The 15,463-nt window shown below is 38.7% G+C and overlaps 1 protein-coding gene across 1 annotated transcript in view; it reads right to left on the reverse strand.

Annotated features, from left to right (window-relative positions):
• Window positions 1-349: 349 nt before the first annotated feature.
• The window catches only part of LOC306880796 (ephrin-A2-like), a 58,634-nt gene continuing 43,520 nt past the window's right edge, over window positions 350-15,463 (reverse strand). The window contains exons 2-4 of the mRNA XM_079434564.1: window positions 9,745-10,037; window positions 5,460-5,525; window positions 350-2,159 (exon numbers count right to left, since the gene is read on the reverse strand). Of these exons, the coding sequence (XP_079290690.1) occupies window positions 2,038-2,159; window positions 5,460-5,525; window positions 9,745-10,037 (481 nt within the window). The 3' untranslated portion in view covers window positions 350-2,037. The remainder of the gene's footprint in view (window positions 2,160-5,459; window positions 5,526-9,744; window positions 10,038-15,463) is intronic.

Raw genomic sequence — 15,463 nt, forward strand, 5'->3', positions numbered from 1 at the left:
TTATTTTTGTTCGTTATAATGGTTGTACAAATTCTATATTATTTTAGCATACTTGTATGAATAAATGGTTAAAACATAAAGTCACAGAAATAAATGTGGAAAAATAAAACCACCATTTAAAATAACTCTTTTCTAATTTTAATATATTTTAAAATGTAATTTATTCCTGTGATGGCAAATCTGAATTTTCAACAGCCATTACTCCAGTTTTCAGTGTCGCATGATCCTTCAGAAATCATTCTAATATGCTTATATGCTCAAGAAACATTTCTTATTAATATCAATGTTGAAAGCAGTTGTGCTGCTTAATATTTTTTGCGGAAACCATGACACATTTTCAAGATTCTTTGATGAACATAAAGCTCAAAAGAACAGCATTTATTTGAAAGAGAAATCTTTTGTAACATTATAAATGTCTTTTCTCTGTCATTTTTGATTAATTTAATTAATCCCTGCTGAATAAAAGCATTAGTTTCTTACCAGAGAGTGCATATTTTTCCAAAATGTTGCAGAATTAAATGATAAAATGACCTAAAAATCAACCTTTAGACATTGCATTAACTTTACAGATCAGGAAAAGTTTTCATTTGGTGCACAGTGAAACAAAGAAGTGTTTAGAAAAGTGCTGTAGTGGTTTTTGTTGCCATTTAGTGTTTTGGGAAGGGCAAAAAATCAAAAGGCCCTTTAGCACTTATGTCTGTATCCTGTTCTAAATATTTAATATAATGGGTTTACATCTATGCTATACAAAGCTGAGCCAAAATCTCAGTTGTCAGCTTCAGACAATGCATCTTTTCTCAAATCAGTGCATCTCGTAGACAAAAATGCTTTATTTTTTCTTTTTCTTTCAGTTTCTTCAGTTCGACAGAACATGTTGGCTGTACAAAACGTCACATGAAAAAGAGGACACAATCAAATCAGATGGAAAGAAATGCTTTCTGTCTCTTTAAATACTGAATACAGTTTGACAAGACCACAATAACAACAGTAAGAGTGAGAGAGTGGGCCCTTCTGAATACGTCCGACTGCTGACTCACACACTGTATCGCCACTCAAGACGCCAAAACCGTTCCTCATATCACATGAATAATTGATGTTGCTTTTAAATGCTACAAAAATAACATGAAATAGAATACAAAAAATCCATTTCCTTTTCGGCCATGCCAACAGTGCTTGCGTCGGTGAATTAAAAGTGGCTAGATCCTCACAGCATTCCATTGCTTGTTTGTCCCACAGAGCTGGAAAGAAAAACCAATGCAGAGTTTTATTAAGCGGCATTTGGGTTTGCACCAAAGCGATCTCAGAGATTCGGAGTCCTTGTCCCACCAGCAGACACACAGAGTTTTGAGGTGAGGGCCAGCAGTGAGCACTGACATTTGGCTGTGTCTGATCCAAACTCCACCAGCTGAGCCTTACACCAGAAGAGTGGCTAGAAGGTCTACTTTTGTTTTGTTTTTGCTAATAAAAATATATCGTTACTATTGTAAGAAGATCAGTTTGTCTCTGTTTCACAGTGTTTCACATGCATGTGAATGTCTAACACTAAGTCCCTAGCTGCTGGCGACCACAAAACACATTTCTTCTCTCCCTTCAAACGGAAAATAAAACTAAACCTCTGAAGAGAGTCCTTTGGTGTCATTTGTTATTATTAGGAGGAGAAAATCCCCTTTACTTCTGGGCTGAGTATGGTGTAAAGACGATGTGGGGGGCATTATAGCTATCCAAATAAGTGTCTGAAATCTTTTGTAAACCGCGACGCCCTGAAACGTGACTAAATGGCACATGAATACAAGCCTCGATTACATGTCAGCATATATAAAAGGTCACATTCCACGACAGACTCCAGGTGCTCAGCTTTACATCAGCTACTAAAGCAAGGCGAACGTCTCTTGTCCTCGGATCAGCGGCGAGGAGCTCATTCAGTAAGAAAGAGGACGCGTGAATCCGACTGCAGCCGGGGGTCTGGATGAGAGGGCTTCCCTGAGGGAGTATGGATGGAGGGAGAGCAGTAGGCAGTCTGGGCAGCGGCGGGGCTTCTTAAACGCGGGCCAGCAGAAAGGCCAGTAGCAACAGCAGCACAGCTAGACATGGGACGTCTGCCCTGCAGCGCTGGCTCTGATCAGTCAGGAATGGCTCTGGAGACTCGTAGCCCGAACCATCTGAAACACACAAACACAGAGAGACAGCACGCAGAGAGGAAGCGCTAGGAAATGCATACCTTTACTCAAAGCAGCAGGGGCCCACAGCACTGACCTAATTAGAGTTTAATTACTGAGGCGGAGGATCTGGTTCAAATTTCACACAGCTTTTCATAGATTACACATACCTGACGTATCTGTGCCAATGAATTTAAAATAAACACTGGATTTCTACTTGGAGGGCGAGCGCTGTTGTTCTAAACAATTTGAAATGACAAAGCGACCGGAATACTATTCAAAAGCTTGGGGTTAAGATTTTCTTTTGAAAGAAGTCTCTTATGCTTACCAAGAAGGCATTTATTTGATCGAAAATATAGTAAAAACAGTAATATTGTGAAATACAGGTCCTTTTCAAAAAATTAGCATATTGTGATAAAGTTCATTATTTTCTGTAATGTACTGATAAACATTAGACTTTCATATATTTTAGATTCATTACAACACAACTGAAGTATTTCAAGCCTTTTATTGTTTTAATATTGATGATTTTGGCATACAGCTCATGAAAACCCAAAATTCCTATCTCAAAAAATTAGCATATTTCATCCGACCAATAAAAGAATGGCCATTATGTTCATTTATGCACTCAATACTTGGTCGGGAATCCTTTTGCAGAAATGACTGCTTCAATGCGGCGTGGCATGGAGGCAATCAGCCTGTGGCACTGCTGAGGTGTTATGGAGGCCCAGGATGCTTCGATAGCGGCCTTAAGCTCATCCAGAGTGTTGGGTCTTGCGTCTCTCAACTTTCTCTTCACAATATCCCACAGATTCTCTATGGGGTTCAGGTCACGAGAGTTGGCAGGCCAATTGAGCACAGTAATACCATGGTCAGTAAACCATTTACCAGTGGTTTTGGTACTGTGAGCAGGTGCCAGGTCGTGCTGAAAAATAAAATCATCTCCATAAAGCTTTTCAGCAGATGGAAGCATGAAGTGCTCCAAAATCTCCTGATAGCTAGCTGCATTGACCCTGCCCTTGATAAAACACAGTGGACCAACACCAGCATCACTGACTGTGGGTACTTGACACTGGACTTCAGGCATTTTGGCATTTCCCTCTCCCCAGTCTTCCTCCAGACTCTGGCACCTTGATTTCCGAATGACATGCAAAATTTGCTTTCATCCGAAAAAAGTACTTTGGACCACTGAGCAACAGTCCAGTGCTGCTTCTCTGTAGCCCAGGTCAGGCACTTCTGCCGCTGTTTCTGGTTCAAAAGTGGCTTGACCTGGGGAATGCGGCACCTGTAGCCCATTTCCTGCACACGCCTGTACACGGTGGCTCTGGATGTTTCTACTCCAGACTCAGTCCACTGCTTCCGCAGGTCCCCCAAGGTCTGGAATCGGTCCTTCTCCACAATCTTCCTCAGGGTCCGGTCACCTCTTCTCGTTGTGCTGCGTTTTCTGCCACACTTTTTCCTTCCCACAGACTTCCCACTGAGGTGCCTTGATACAGCACTCTGGGAACAGCCTATTCGTTCAGAAATTTCTTTCTGTGTCTTACCCTCTTGCTTGAGGGTGTCAATGATGGCCTTCTGGACAGCAGTCAGGTCAGTAGTCTTACCCATGATTGTGGTTTTGAGTAATGAACCAGGCTGGGAGTTTTTAAAAGCCTCAGGAATCTTTTGCAGGTGTTTAGAGTTAATTAGTTGATTCAGATGATTAGGTTAATAGCTCGTTTAGAGAACCTTTTCATGATATGCTAATTTTTTGAGATAGGAATTTTGGGTTTTCATGAGCTGTATGCCAAAATCATCAATATTAAAACAATAAAAGGCTTGAACTACTTCAGTTGTGTTGTAATGAATCTAAAATATATGAAAGTCTAATGTTTATCAGTACATTACAGAAAATAATGAACTTTATCACAATATGCTAATTTTTTGAAAAGGACCTGTATAGTGGTTTATCTATAATGTCATTTATTCCTGTGATGCATCCATCACTCCAGTCTTCAGTGCCACATGATCCTTCAGAAATCCTTCTAATAGGCTCCTACTGCTCATCAAACATTTAATATTATTATGGTATTATTATTATCAGTGTTCAAAACAGCACTGCTGCGTATTATTTTTTTATATGGAAACTGATACATTTTTGTAAGATTCTTTGAAAAAAGAACATTTATTTGAAATTGATAAAAAAAAACAATCTTTACTGTCATTTTTGATCAATATAATGTGTCCTTGCCAAACAGAAGTATTAATTATTTTTATTTTAAAAACTTACCGACCCTAACCTTTTGAACAGTAGTATGATTTGTGAAGATTTGTGAATAAAGCAGCATTTTCATATCATATGTTCAAAAGAACAAAACGGCCATATATGGAGAAATTGGCACACAGTTAAAAAAAACAAAAAAAACCCCTGAATATTATTCATTTTCTTCTCCGAGTGAGTTATTCAGCCAATTACTGTCTTTTTCAATATAAGAATTTAAGTAAAATTGTTTCTATTGTTCTTTATTCACTTGTTTTCTTACAAGATAAAACATTTATCCACAACACAACTGTATTGTATACTGTAGCTGGGTAGAAATCCTTATTAGCAACCAATAATACAGCAACTGAGCACCAGAGATTACATCAGCATAATGAATAACCCTCTGACAAGTAAAAATGCTGTCTAAGCTGTTATTTTTTAAATGTGTAAAACAAGAAGGGTTGTAACTATGAATGTAACTTATTATGCCATTATCTGACACCCTTTTCAAATCTGACTTGAATTCTCCAACAATTAAAGGGATAGTTCACCAAAAGTAAAAATGCTGCCATCATTTTCTCACCCTTATATTGTACCAACCCTGTACGACTTTGTGGAACACACAAAAAAATATATTTTTTTCTGTTTTGGTGACCACTGTCTTCCATCGTATGGACAAACCCACCCACAATACTGAGACAATTCTTAAAATATCTTCTGTTACTGTATGTTCTACATAAGAAAGAAAGTCATACAGGTTTGGAACAACATGAGGGTGAGTAAATGATGACAGAAATGTCATTTTTGGGTGAACTATCCCTTTAATATTATCCACAATAGTTCTAATAGTTCCCATTAGACCTCAGCTGCTGTTTTGATGGCTGTAGACTGCATTTGAACACATTCCCGCAGCTTGAAAATAAATATAACATCTCATTAACAAAATGTGTCAAACACTGCTTATTTGCATTCCTGTTATGTCTAACAGAAGGTTGGCATGTAGACATGAGGGGATATTATTTTCTACACGGGCAGGCCAAAACAGTTAGAGCATGACTTACTTGTAGGCTTCACGTACACCTTCAACTTTAAACACGGCTTGCCAGCGTGGTTAGGATGAGGAGAGGCTGTTGAAAAGGAAGTTGAAGAGAAATAATGAGCTAAATGTGCTTGTAACAAACAGAATCATTCAACAAACCAATGAATCAATCTGATTAAGATCCTCTTGGTGACACTTGTGAACGTCTCTCAAGCCTCTGAGTTAGTTTGACCTCTTGACAACCAAATCAGGAACAAAGTCAGAGATTTTCTTCATTCGGAGGAAATTGCTCTGACCTTCACCAGCTTGGTGTCGTCACATACAATGGTCTGCATCCCACAGTGTTCTCATGGCAAATTACCCCACATAGCACTCAGTGACCTGAGAGCAAAGAGTCACTATTGAGTCAGCCAGCAGTCAGCCAACAGATCGGCTCCACCAGAACATCAGCAACACCGTTCATCTCTCCTCCCCAGACACAAGCTTTCTGACAGATTACTTCATTCATCTGTGTTCTACAGACACAGCAACTCTACTGCTTATGTCCTTATAAGGGTCTGGTGAGAAAGAAGGGGAGAGTGAAATCATTTATTTGAACTTGACTGCAATCAAATGTCCACAAAGAAAACCCAGCACATGAAGAAAACTGCCTATTTCAATGTCCTTCTCAAGCTTTTTGCAATGGGATTGGTCAAGAGCAGAGGGTTTCATTTTTTGATGAAAATGAAGACGCACAAATTATATAATAAAAGTTTTTCACTCCCATCCCATCCCCCCTCTGTCTCCCTCTTCACTTCCCCATCTCCAAATTATCTTATCGGAATAAAGGCTCGCAAGTTTTATATATAAAAATATTATATGTTTTATGTAAAGTTAAATATTAAAAAAAAGTTTGGGGTCAGTAAGCCTTTTTTAATTTATTTATTTTTTCATCTAGGATGCATTCAATTTAACAAAAGCAACAGTAAAAACATTTATTATGTATATTTTATCATATGTACATTATATTTACAATTTATAATAACTTTCTATTCATAAATTATCCTGACTAAAAAAATGTATCATGGGTTTAACAAATATGTTAAGCAAGACAACTGTTTTCAACGTTGATAATAATAATAAGAAATGTTTCTTGAGCAGCAAATCAGCATATTATAATGATTTCTGACGAATCATATGACCCTAAAGAGTAATGATGCTGAATTTGGCTTTGGCATGACAGGAATAAGTTACATTTGAAAATATATTCAAATAGAAAACAGTTATTTTAAACTGTACTAATATTTACATTTCTTTTCTGTATTCTTGGTGATAGACTTCTTTTAAAAACATAAAAAAAACTTACTAACCCCAAACTTGTATGTTTGTATCTTTACAATATTGTTTATTTTTTTAAATAAATATGTGATAAAATAAAAAAATAAGTGTGACAGAGAGATATACTGTTTCTGAAAATAAACTACTGGCTTTTATATATAGTAATTTTTTTTGTTTTATCACAGCCAAAATGTAATTAAAATATATACAATATTTTTTTAAATATATTGTTTATTTTTTTAAATAAATATGTGATAAAATAAAAAAATAAGTGTGACAGAGAGATATACTGTTTCTGAAAATAAACTACTGGCTTTTATATATAGTAATTTTTTTTGTTTTATCACAGCCAAAATGTAATTAAAATATATACAATATTTTTTTAAATACTACAGTATATATTAAGTAGACAATGTATCTGTTTTTTCTAACCACTATTAGAGAAATGTTAGATGGTTTTAGAATTTATACTCAAATTTTCTATATATGCCAGAAAAGAAATCTAACTCTTGTCTAGAGTTTGTCATCTTCAACCTGAACAACCCTCCCCCAGCACCCCAGCGCCCCAGCGCCCATCCCAGGTCATTGTGTATTCTTGTGGCATGCTCACCACACCGGATCCTAGGTTCATTGGAGAGCACCCAACCTCAACCGCCGGCAGCTGTGTAGAAGACGCCTGTCAAGATGTCATCACAGCCGATCAATACACGCGGAGAGATGGAAGTCTGGGGGTTAAGTCTGACCAGGTCTGATGGACGTGTTCTTTTACCAGCAGACAATCGAGATCAGCCCCCACTTCCCAGTGATAACCTCTCATCGCTGATCCCACCGACCCTGCCGCAAAGCATCAATCCCCTTAGGGACCGTGACGCCCATAGAGCTGCCGGTATCCAAACAATCCTCTCAGGGAGTGGCTAGGGTGCTGAATGGAGTTGCCTTAGCGGGGGTGTCCGAAGGCCTTTTCCAGCCCTGAAACAAAAGCCTTCACAATGCAGGACCAGGCTGGGAGCTTGCATAAAAATCAGTTTGGGGGGACAGGGGCAGAAACACAGAGTTGAAGGGTATCTTTGAACTTTTTTGGCTGCTCTTTGTGGCATCTCTCCCTCTCTCTCTCGTGTGCGGAGACAACACTGCGGCATGTATGATAAGCAGCGCTACGCCCTGCTGATTTAGGGGGGGTTTGGGTGGAGGGGATGTTGACTCAGAACGACGCCCCCTCCGCGCCTGCTTCGCTCCCTTTCAGTCTGAGCTGTCAATCAGGGAATAATCAGCAGTCAAATGAAAAGCATGTAGGATCTGTGGCAATCTCCATGGGAGAGAGGAAGGCCCGTCCGGCCGCTGTGCAGATGGGGGATGGCTGCTGATGGACAGTGCGGCTCTGCGACACAAAGCCGGCGAGAGCTCAAAGTCGCCAGGCTCTCTGTACTGTACACAGGTGGCTCCCGGCCCAGCCACATCTGCCCACTCCACAGACGCCCATGTCAGGAATTGTAATTACCATATAAATTATTGATTTGCTTGCCTCTCCCTGTTTTCTCCTAGCTTCTTCCTGAGACAAGTCTTTCATGTTATCTTATTAAAACAGCTAGGCGGTTGATGTGGAAAAAAAAGAAGATTTTTTTTGTTTAATGCCCAATTTTAATTTGGTTTAGCCACACCAAATTGTCTTCACTGGAGGACAGGAGGACAAACGCGTGAAGGACGAGTTTCCCATTTGAAACCACCAGTTTCTAGCTTTGTGAGGTTAATGGGAATGAGCTGTTAGATGTTTCTAATTTAGAAAAAGCTAAAGCTTTTGAGATTAAAGGATCTCTGTTTCTCTCACAAAATATTTGCGTATTTCTAAATGTACTGTAATTCTGGGGCGTTTTGTCTGAGGACGCAAGAAAAAATTCAAATGACAGAACAGAAATAACAAAACAAATAGTACGAAATAGGAGCTCAAACTGTGTGTAAAGGTCTCATTTTTCTAAGGTCTGCCAGCGGATGAAGTTTCAGAGTGAGGCAGCGTCTCCTTTGCGTCCCTGGAGCTCATTGTGTTCTCAGAGATCCTGAATGTGGAGTCTGAAAAGTCACAGAAAGTCTCTGTGATTGGCTGATTGACCCTGTCAGTGTGATAATGCCTGCCTGTCATGTTCACAGCTGGTCCACGAATCCACTCGAATGGGTCAATCTGGTGGAAATGAACTAATTACAAAATAAACAACAATGTGCTAATCAAAATAAAATTGAAATTATGTATAGTAATTAAAGATGTACCCCTTTGTCTGTGACTGTCATTAATCCTTTTTACCAAGCATTTGCTGACTAATGGTCCAAAAAAGGTGACTTACTTAAAAAAAATTACTAAACAAAATATGCTTATGTTTTATTGTAGTAATTATTTTTCATTTCTAAACTTCAATAAATATCAATTAAAAATTATAATAGGATTAAACGTAAAAATGAAGTCCCATATGCATTTGAGCTTAAAATGGAGTAAACATCAAATGGAAATGAAGCTTGAATTTTTTTTTGAGAAAACAACAACCCACAGAGCAGTGATTCTCAATCAGAGGTCAAGGGCACACCAAACCTCCAAGCGGGCCAGAAAATGGCTAAATTATTTAAAATAAGACAAAACTAAAAGTACTATTTGAAATAAAACCAAAACTGAAAAAACCCCCGAAGTATTTAAAATTAAAAACTCCATTAGCATTTTCTAAGCTCTGTATTATTATTATTAAACAATTATTTTCCAGTAAATCATGAACGACTGAAAAAGTGACGTAAATTCATCCGTTTAAAGAAGTGGTATCCCTAAACATTCAGCTCTTCAAATTTCAGCCATCCTGAAACTAGAAACTAAAACTACAAACTAGAAATATCTGTCTTTTGAATACTGTTGTGGACAATGGAGAGTCAAAAAAGTTGGCAACCACTGCGATAGAGTAGACTTTCACATCTCATTTCAAAAGTCCACCACATGTCACTGCTGAAACAGCACTTACATATATAATAGTACTCGTGTCCAGGTCGGAACTCAAAACCAAGCGAGAAGGGGGTGAAGAGCTGAAACTTCTCAGAGAAGCGCAGGGGTCCGTCGGGACTCTGGGGCCGGTTACACTCCCACCGCTTGAAGCCCCTCATGCGGTGCTCACAGGTGAGGTAACCATCATGGTTGACCATGAAAAGGATGTAGCGCTCCATGCGACTGTGAGGCTGGGGCGTCTCGTAGTACGGACAGTACACGTCCAGATAGTCATTGATGCTCACGGCCACCGTATATTCACCCTGCCAGAACCTGCAAAGGAGATTCAGAGCATTAGACCGCCGAATCCAAACATTAGGATGACTGACATAACAACCCCTGTACACGGACAATTGAAATATTCTGTAGTTCAACTTTTTATTTGGCCTCCATTCAAACCGTACAGCAGCAAAGAGGAAAGTTTAACACACAAAGGCTAAATCTGTTAGGCAGAAAATCACAGGGAACACTGGAATGAATAACCACAATGCATATTTTCTATCTAGGTCACCATTATGCAGAGAGAGAATGGCAAACCAGAACACAGAAAACCAAACATTCGCTGTAATACTGTAATGAGAAGGGGGATGTTTGAAAAAAAATATCTTTGACTAGGGCTTAAAATAGACCTCTTTAAAAACAACTTTGTTTGCCTTTATTCATTTCTCTGGGTTAGTGCAGTAGCAAAATATATCAATGAAAATGTTGATTATGCTCACAAAAACAGCAAATTTAGTCAGCGAGTTGATTCCATATAAATCATAAACTTCATATTAAATTGCACCCTTAATCCAAGTTTTGAACCACAGTGGCACCATAAAAGAATTTTTCATGCTTCGCATTCGATTTTCTCTCTACATAGTATGCGTTTCATGAGAATGCAGCTTTCAGAGCATATGAAAATTAGGGAGAGAGAGCGAGAGAACGGGAGGAGAGGCAAAAGATAGCATGAGTGAATCAGTTTGAAAGTCAGTGTGACCTACAGAGGCTGCGAATGTGTGACAGTACTGTGATGTTAGAGTCCTGTGAGTATATGCCTTTGACTGCAAAACAAATGGTGGCTGACAAAATAAAAAATAAAATAAATGCATTGAGGTTTTTATGCTTGTAAGAAATACGCCAATGAAATAAGACACTTTTTAAAGATATATTTTCTGAAAACAAGTCTTACTGCTTCACAGCAATTCTGTTCGGCAAATTTATGGGTGAATCTCAGAACGCCTGTCAATGATATGTCAGGGTCATCTTTCTTCAACAAAAATGAAAGAAAGAAAAAAACAAGAAATTACATTTTGCACAATAAAAATTAAACACCTTTTTGTACCATCAAGGATTATTGCATTATGATATTTTGCATTATTATAATGTAAAAGATCACTAATTTAATGAAAAAATATTATTTATATTGTTGTGTTTATACAACATGTTAATATTTTCTGTACTGCTTTTAATTAATACAAATAAATTCATGATGAGTTTTCATGCCAGTATTAATGTGAAAATATATATAACATCTAGACATATCACAGCAATGTAATGCCATCATAATATTTTTTTTAAAGAAACATTACTTTTATTCAGCAAGGATGCAACTGATCAAAAGTGACTGCTGGAAATTCAGCTTTACCATCAAAGTAATAAATTATATATAATGTGTGAGATATATATATACACACACCCTAGTGAAAAATAAATATGCTATACAAATAATAGTGACTTGACTTGAAATATTAGTGACGTGTGCGTTTGTGCATGTATACACACTAACGTTTTTTTTTTCTTTTAAATGAAATATGATGAAAACATATTTTTGTGAGGTTCATCCATCCATCCATCCAATAACCGAAATTTAACCAAGAGCACAATATTTTCTAAAAGTGTCCTTGAGCCATATGTGAACTCTATAAACCTTCCTTTTTTACAGAGCAACATGTATCTAAGTGAAAACAGCAGAAAGCACTCACACCTCTGTAAGCGAGGAAGCACCTTCAGGCACTGGTCCATTTGCCTTCAGTGTTCAGAATAAGGTCCTGTCCTCTCATCTAGACAAGCTGCCCTCTCCAGCACCTGCCTGTCTGTCCTTTAACTAGACAAACTATTGGCACGGTGATTTCCTCAAAGCACAACCCACATCGAGCGCTTTCTTAAAGGCTGCTTGTTTTGCCCTCGGTTAATGGCTTTTTCAGATGTTTGCACTCTCATTCACACACACACAAACACTCGCGTAGCATAAAACGTGCCGTAAATTACTTCCATGCGGCGGAACATCTCTGGATATGTTAGTGTAATTCAGATCTCACAGTCTAAATCAGGTCCACCTGTTGTAGATTAGCCACACTCCCAAACTGTTACCTCAATCCCATCTCTCCACAGCCACGTTTACATTAAGCGGACAAATGTATTTTAGGTCCTTTCAAACTAGTCCAAGTGACTTGTTTGTCTAATCACTTGTTTATACTATCAAAAGGAATAAATCTCCAGAAAGTTTGGAGCTCCTGACCTTCAACGTAAACGCTGTGGAGATATTTCTTTCTAATCAAGCATGAGTAGATTACCGAGGGGACATATATCAGTTTGAGCAGAACATCCCAGCATATGTTGAGGGATCACAACTGTGTGTGTGCGTGCGTGAAACCCATCCTTCACTATCTTTCCAGGAACACATTTCTCCTGTTGCGTCTGACCTTCTCAAACTCTCCCGAAACACATCAGGAACTTGTTTATGGCTCATGGTGAAATATCGATCTGTGAATTTACAGTGGCTTCCATAACCTCATTAAAAATAACCGCTGATTGGTTCCATCGCCAAACACAAGATTGCACAATAAATGGATTTTTTTTTTCAGGCGGGTGGCGGTGCGAGTGTTAACAGACATGATGAGGAGACAGCTGAATCATAAACAGACTGACGCTCGTGCTCAGAAATATCAAAAACACATTCACACAGACAAACACCTTCTTGCTTTCCCAAATAGGCGGAGCATCATGGAGAATTCTAAACAAACACGCTTCAGTTCCTCACAGCACGCCGCTCCTCATTCACCTGCTGTCGTCTTTCCTTTATCTCTTAAAACTTTGATATTCAGAAGATCTTCACATTCAAATATCTGAAGCTGCTTTTAGGCAGAGACCTTGACAGATCTAAACTGGAGAAAATATGCAACAATAGCAGAGCTGAACAGTGATATTCTGGTAAACATCATTTCAGAAAATTTGAAACGTTGCTCACACACTAAAGCTTTGTGAAGGACATAAATGCGCTGGTAGAAAAATTATTTTTTTTTTCCATTTTTAACCCTCTGATGCATTAATAATTCAATCCCAAAGGAGAAAAACATCTTCATGTTTCCTTTCATTTCAAAACTAGAAAATAATTATTCTCAATTTTCTTCTACTTTTATTAAAGTAATGCGTTTTGAGAGACTTCACTGCAGAAGATTTAAAAAAAATATAAAAAAGGTAATTCAATAATCATGTCGAATGTGTTGTCGAATGTGTTGATAATAAAGAAGACAGACATATAGAGTTATAGGCAAGGGTCAAAGGTCATCATTTATGGGGGTCTGCATGTAACTCCAGAACATCAGTGGTTTAAAGTGGTGGACACCATGCATCAGTGGGTTAAACTAATATATTTCTGTGTAAACCACTTTTGACAATTCAAAATGACTTTGTTTGGAAAAATAAAGCAAAATAAAGCAAAGTAAAGCAAAACAAAACAAAACAAAACAAAACCCCCCAGAAAGAACGAATCTCTATAAACATTTCATACATGCATATACCGGTACGCACCGGTATGCAGTACCGGCACTTCTATATTTTAGCCTTTAGAGAACCTGCACTTTTTTGTGCGTACCGGCACTTCTGACATGTTGCCGGTACTCAGAGTAAAATCGTCAGGGTCTGGGTGATTAGGCTATATGATCCCATATATGATTAGAAATTATATAGAAACTATGTAAATCACACTACCCAGGCGGGATCACCTCACACATTTTAAACCGTAAACTCCTGGAAAGTCCAAGGATCCAGTGAACGAATTCAAACAGTAAGCTCAAAACAGGGCTAATGCAGAGAAAACATGGCAGATTTAATCAGCGATTACGGAGAGAATAGTGACTTACATTCAGATGTCAGTAAAATTATTATTTTCAGCGTGTATTTGGCTTAAAAGCAAGAGTGTTTTATAATGAACGCTGATTATGCGGTGGTCAGAGATTTAGCGATTCTGAATGGATCTGTATATTATTTAGCGATTCTGAATGGATCCGTATATTAAAGGCAGGCTTTAGTGGTCTTTGGCATTTCCCGGTGGTCCTGTTTGGTATTGCAGCTTGACTTGTGCTGATTTGTATTGAAAACTTTTATGTAATTATTGATTGTGGCACTATACATACATTGTGAATTATTAAAAAGTACTTATTTATTTAATAGCAGCATGTGAGCATTTCTTTCCCCCCCCAACCCCCCCCCGAGTCTTTGTACCAAAGGATCACTTGAGGTACATGCACACACACACACACACACACACACTGCTGCAAATCCAAAGGTGGTGGATCCGAATCTTTGGCATTGCACACACTTGCGTTACACATTATGGTGAGGCATTGCCGCGGCTCAGTACGATGTGATTTTGGAGGCTTTCCAGCCCCACTTATTGTGTTCTTGCCACAAGCAGGCCTTTTGCCATCATGCCAGCCCTGCTAGACACTGGGGGCTTTTAATGATATGGAAAAGCAAAGGGCTGCCACAATGTTGTGAATGCAAAGCTCCAAGGCAAAGCTCTTCCATGCGAGATAAAAGAGAGGAGAAAAGCCACTTATCGCTGGGGCTATCTGCTGCCCGCATCTGATGCGGGGGCTTGGGAACCGGACCTTGTTATGTCAAGAGGAGCGAAGATGTACTGACGCTGCCAAAAGACAAAAAGAGAAAGGGACATCGAGAGAGAGTGCTGTCGTTCTAAACAAGTTTCCCCAAATGACAGCCATGCTGGAAGAGAGCCAAATCTAGCCTTCATGATGTCACTGCCGCTGCTGTTTCAAAGGCACTTCATAAGGCTGATACATCATTTTAAATCAGCGCATCAAATTCATACATACACTGACTAGAATTCACATCTGATATGATGCATTTCAGCCAGGGCCCGAAAGGGCCCCAACTTTTTTCAAGATTCAAGATTTCTATTCAAGATTCAAAATTTTTATTTGTCACATACACAATTATACAGAGTATAACCAGCAGTGAAATGTAGGACCTGACCTACATTTCACTGCTGGTTATACTCTGTATAATTGTGTATGTGACAAATAAAAATCTGAAAATCTTGAATCTTTTTATGACCCTAGGGCTGGTCAATTTTCACGTCATAGCTCAGACGCGGTCCAGGCATCGGGCCTGTTTTAGGCTTCTTCTTATTTTTATATTTTAGACATCTATCGGTGATGGAAAAAATTGCTGCGCTGGTGGAAACAACACGAGACCGTGCTACCGCGACTGTCAAGAGCGGCTTGACGGTGTTTAGTGTCCCGCCAGCAGCAGTAGCGAGCACAATTAAAAAGTTAAAAAGCAATAGGCTAAAGCTTGCCGCAGAGCAAAAATAATTACCATGAATGTGGTGGTGGTGGGTACTAACTCAGAAAACAGTTTTCTGAGTTAGTATCGCAAAGATGAAGTTGTCGATCCTGACTCACCATCTTCTC

The sequence above is a fragment of the Barbus barbus genome (assembly GCF_936440315.1).
Source record: "Barbus barbus genome assembly, chromosome: 15".
Taxonomy (NCBI): Eukaryota; Metazoa; Chordata; class Actinopteri; order Cypriniformes; family Cyprinidae; genus Barbus; species Barbus barbus.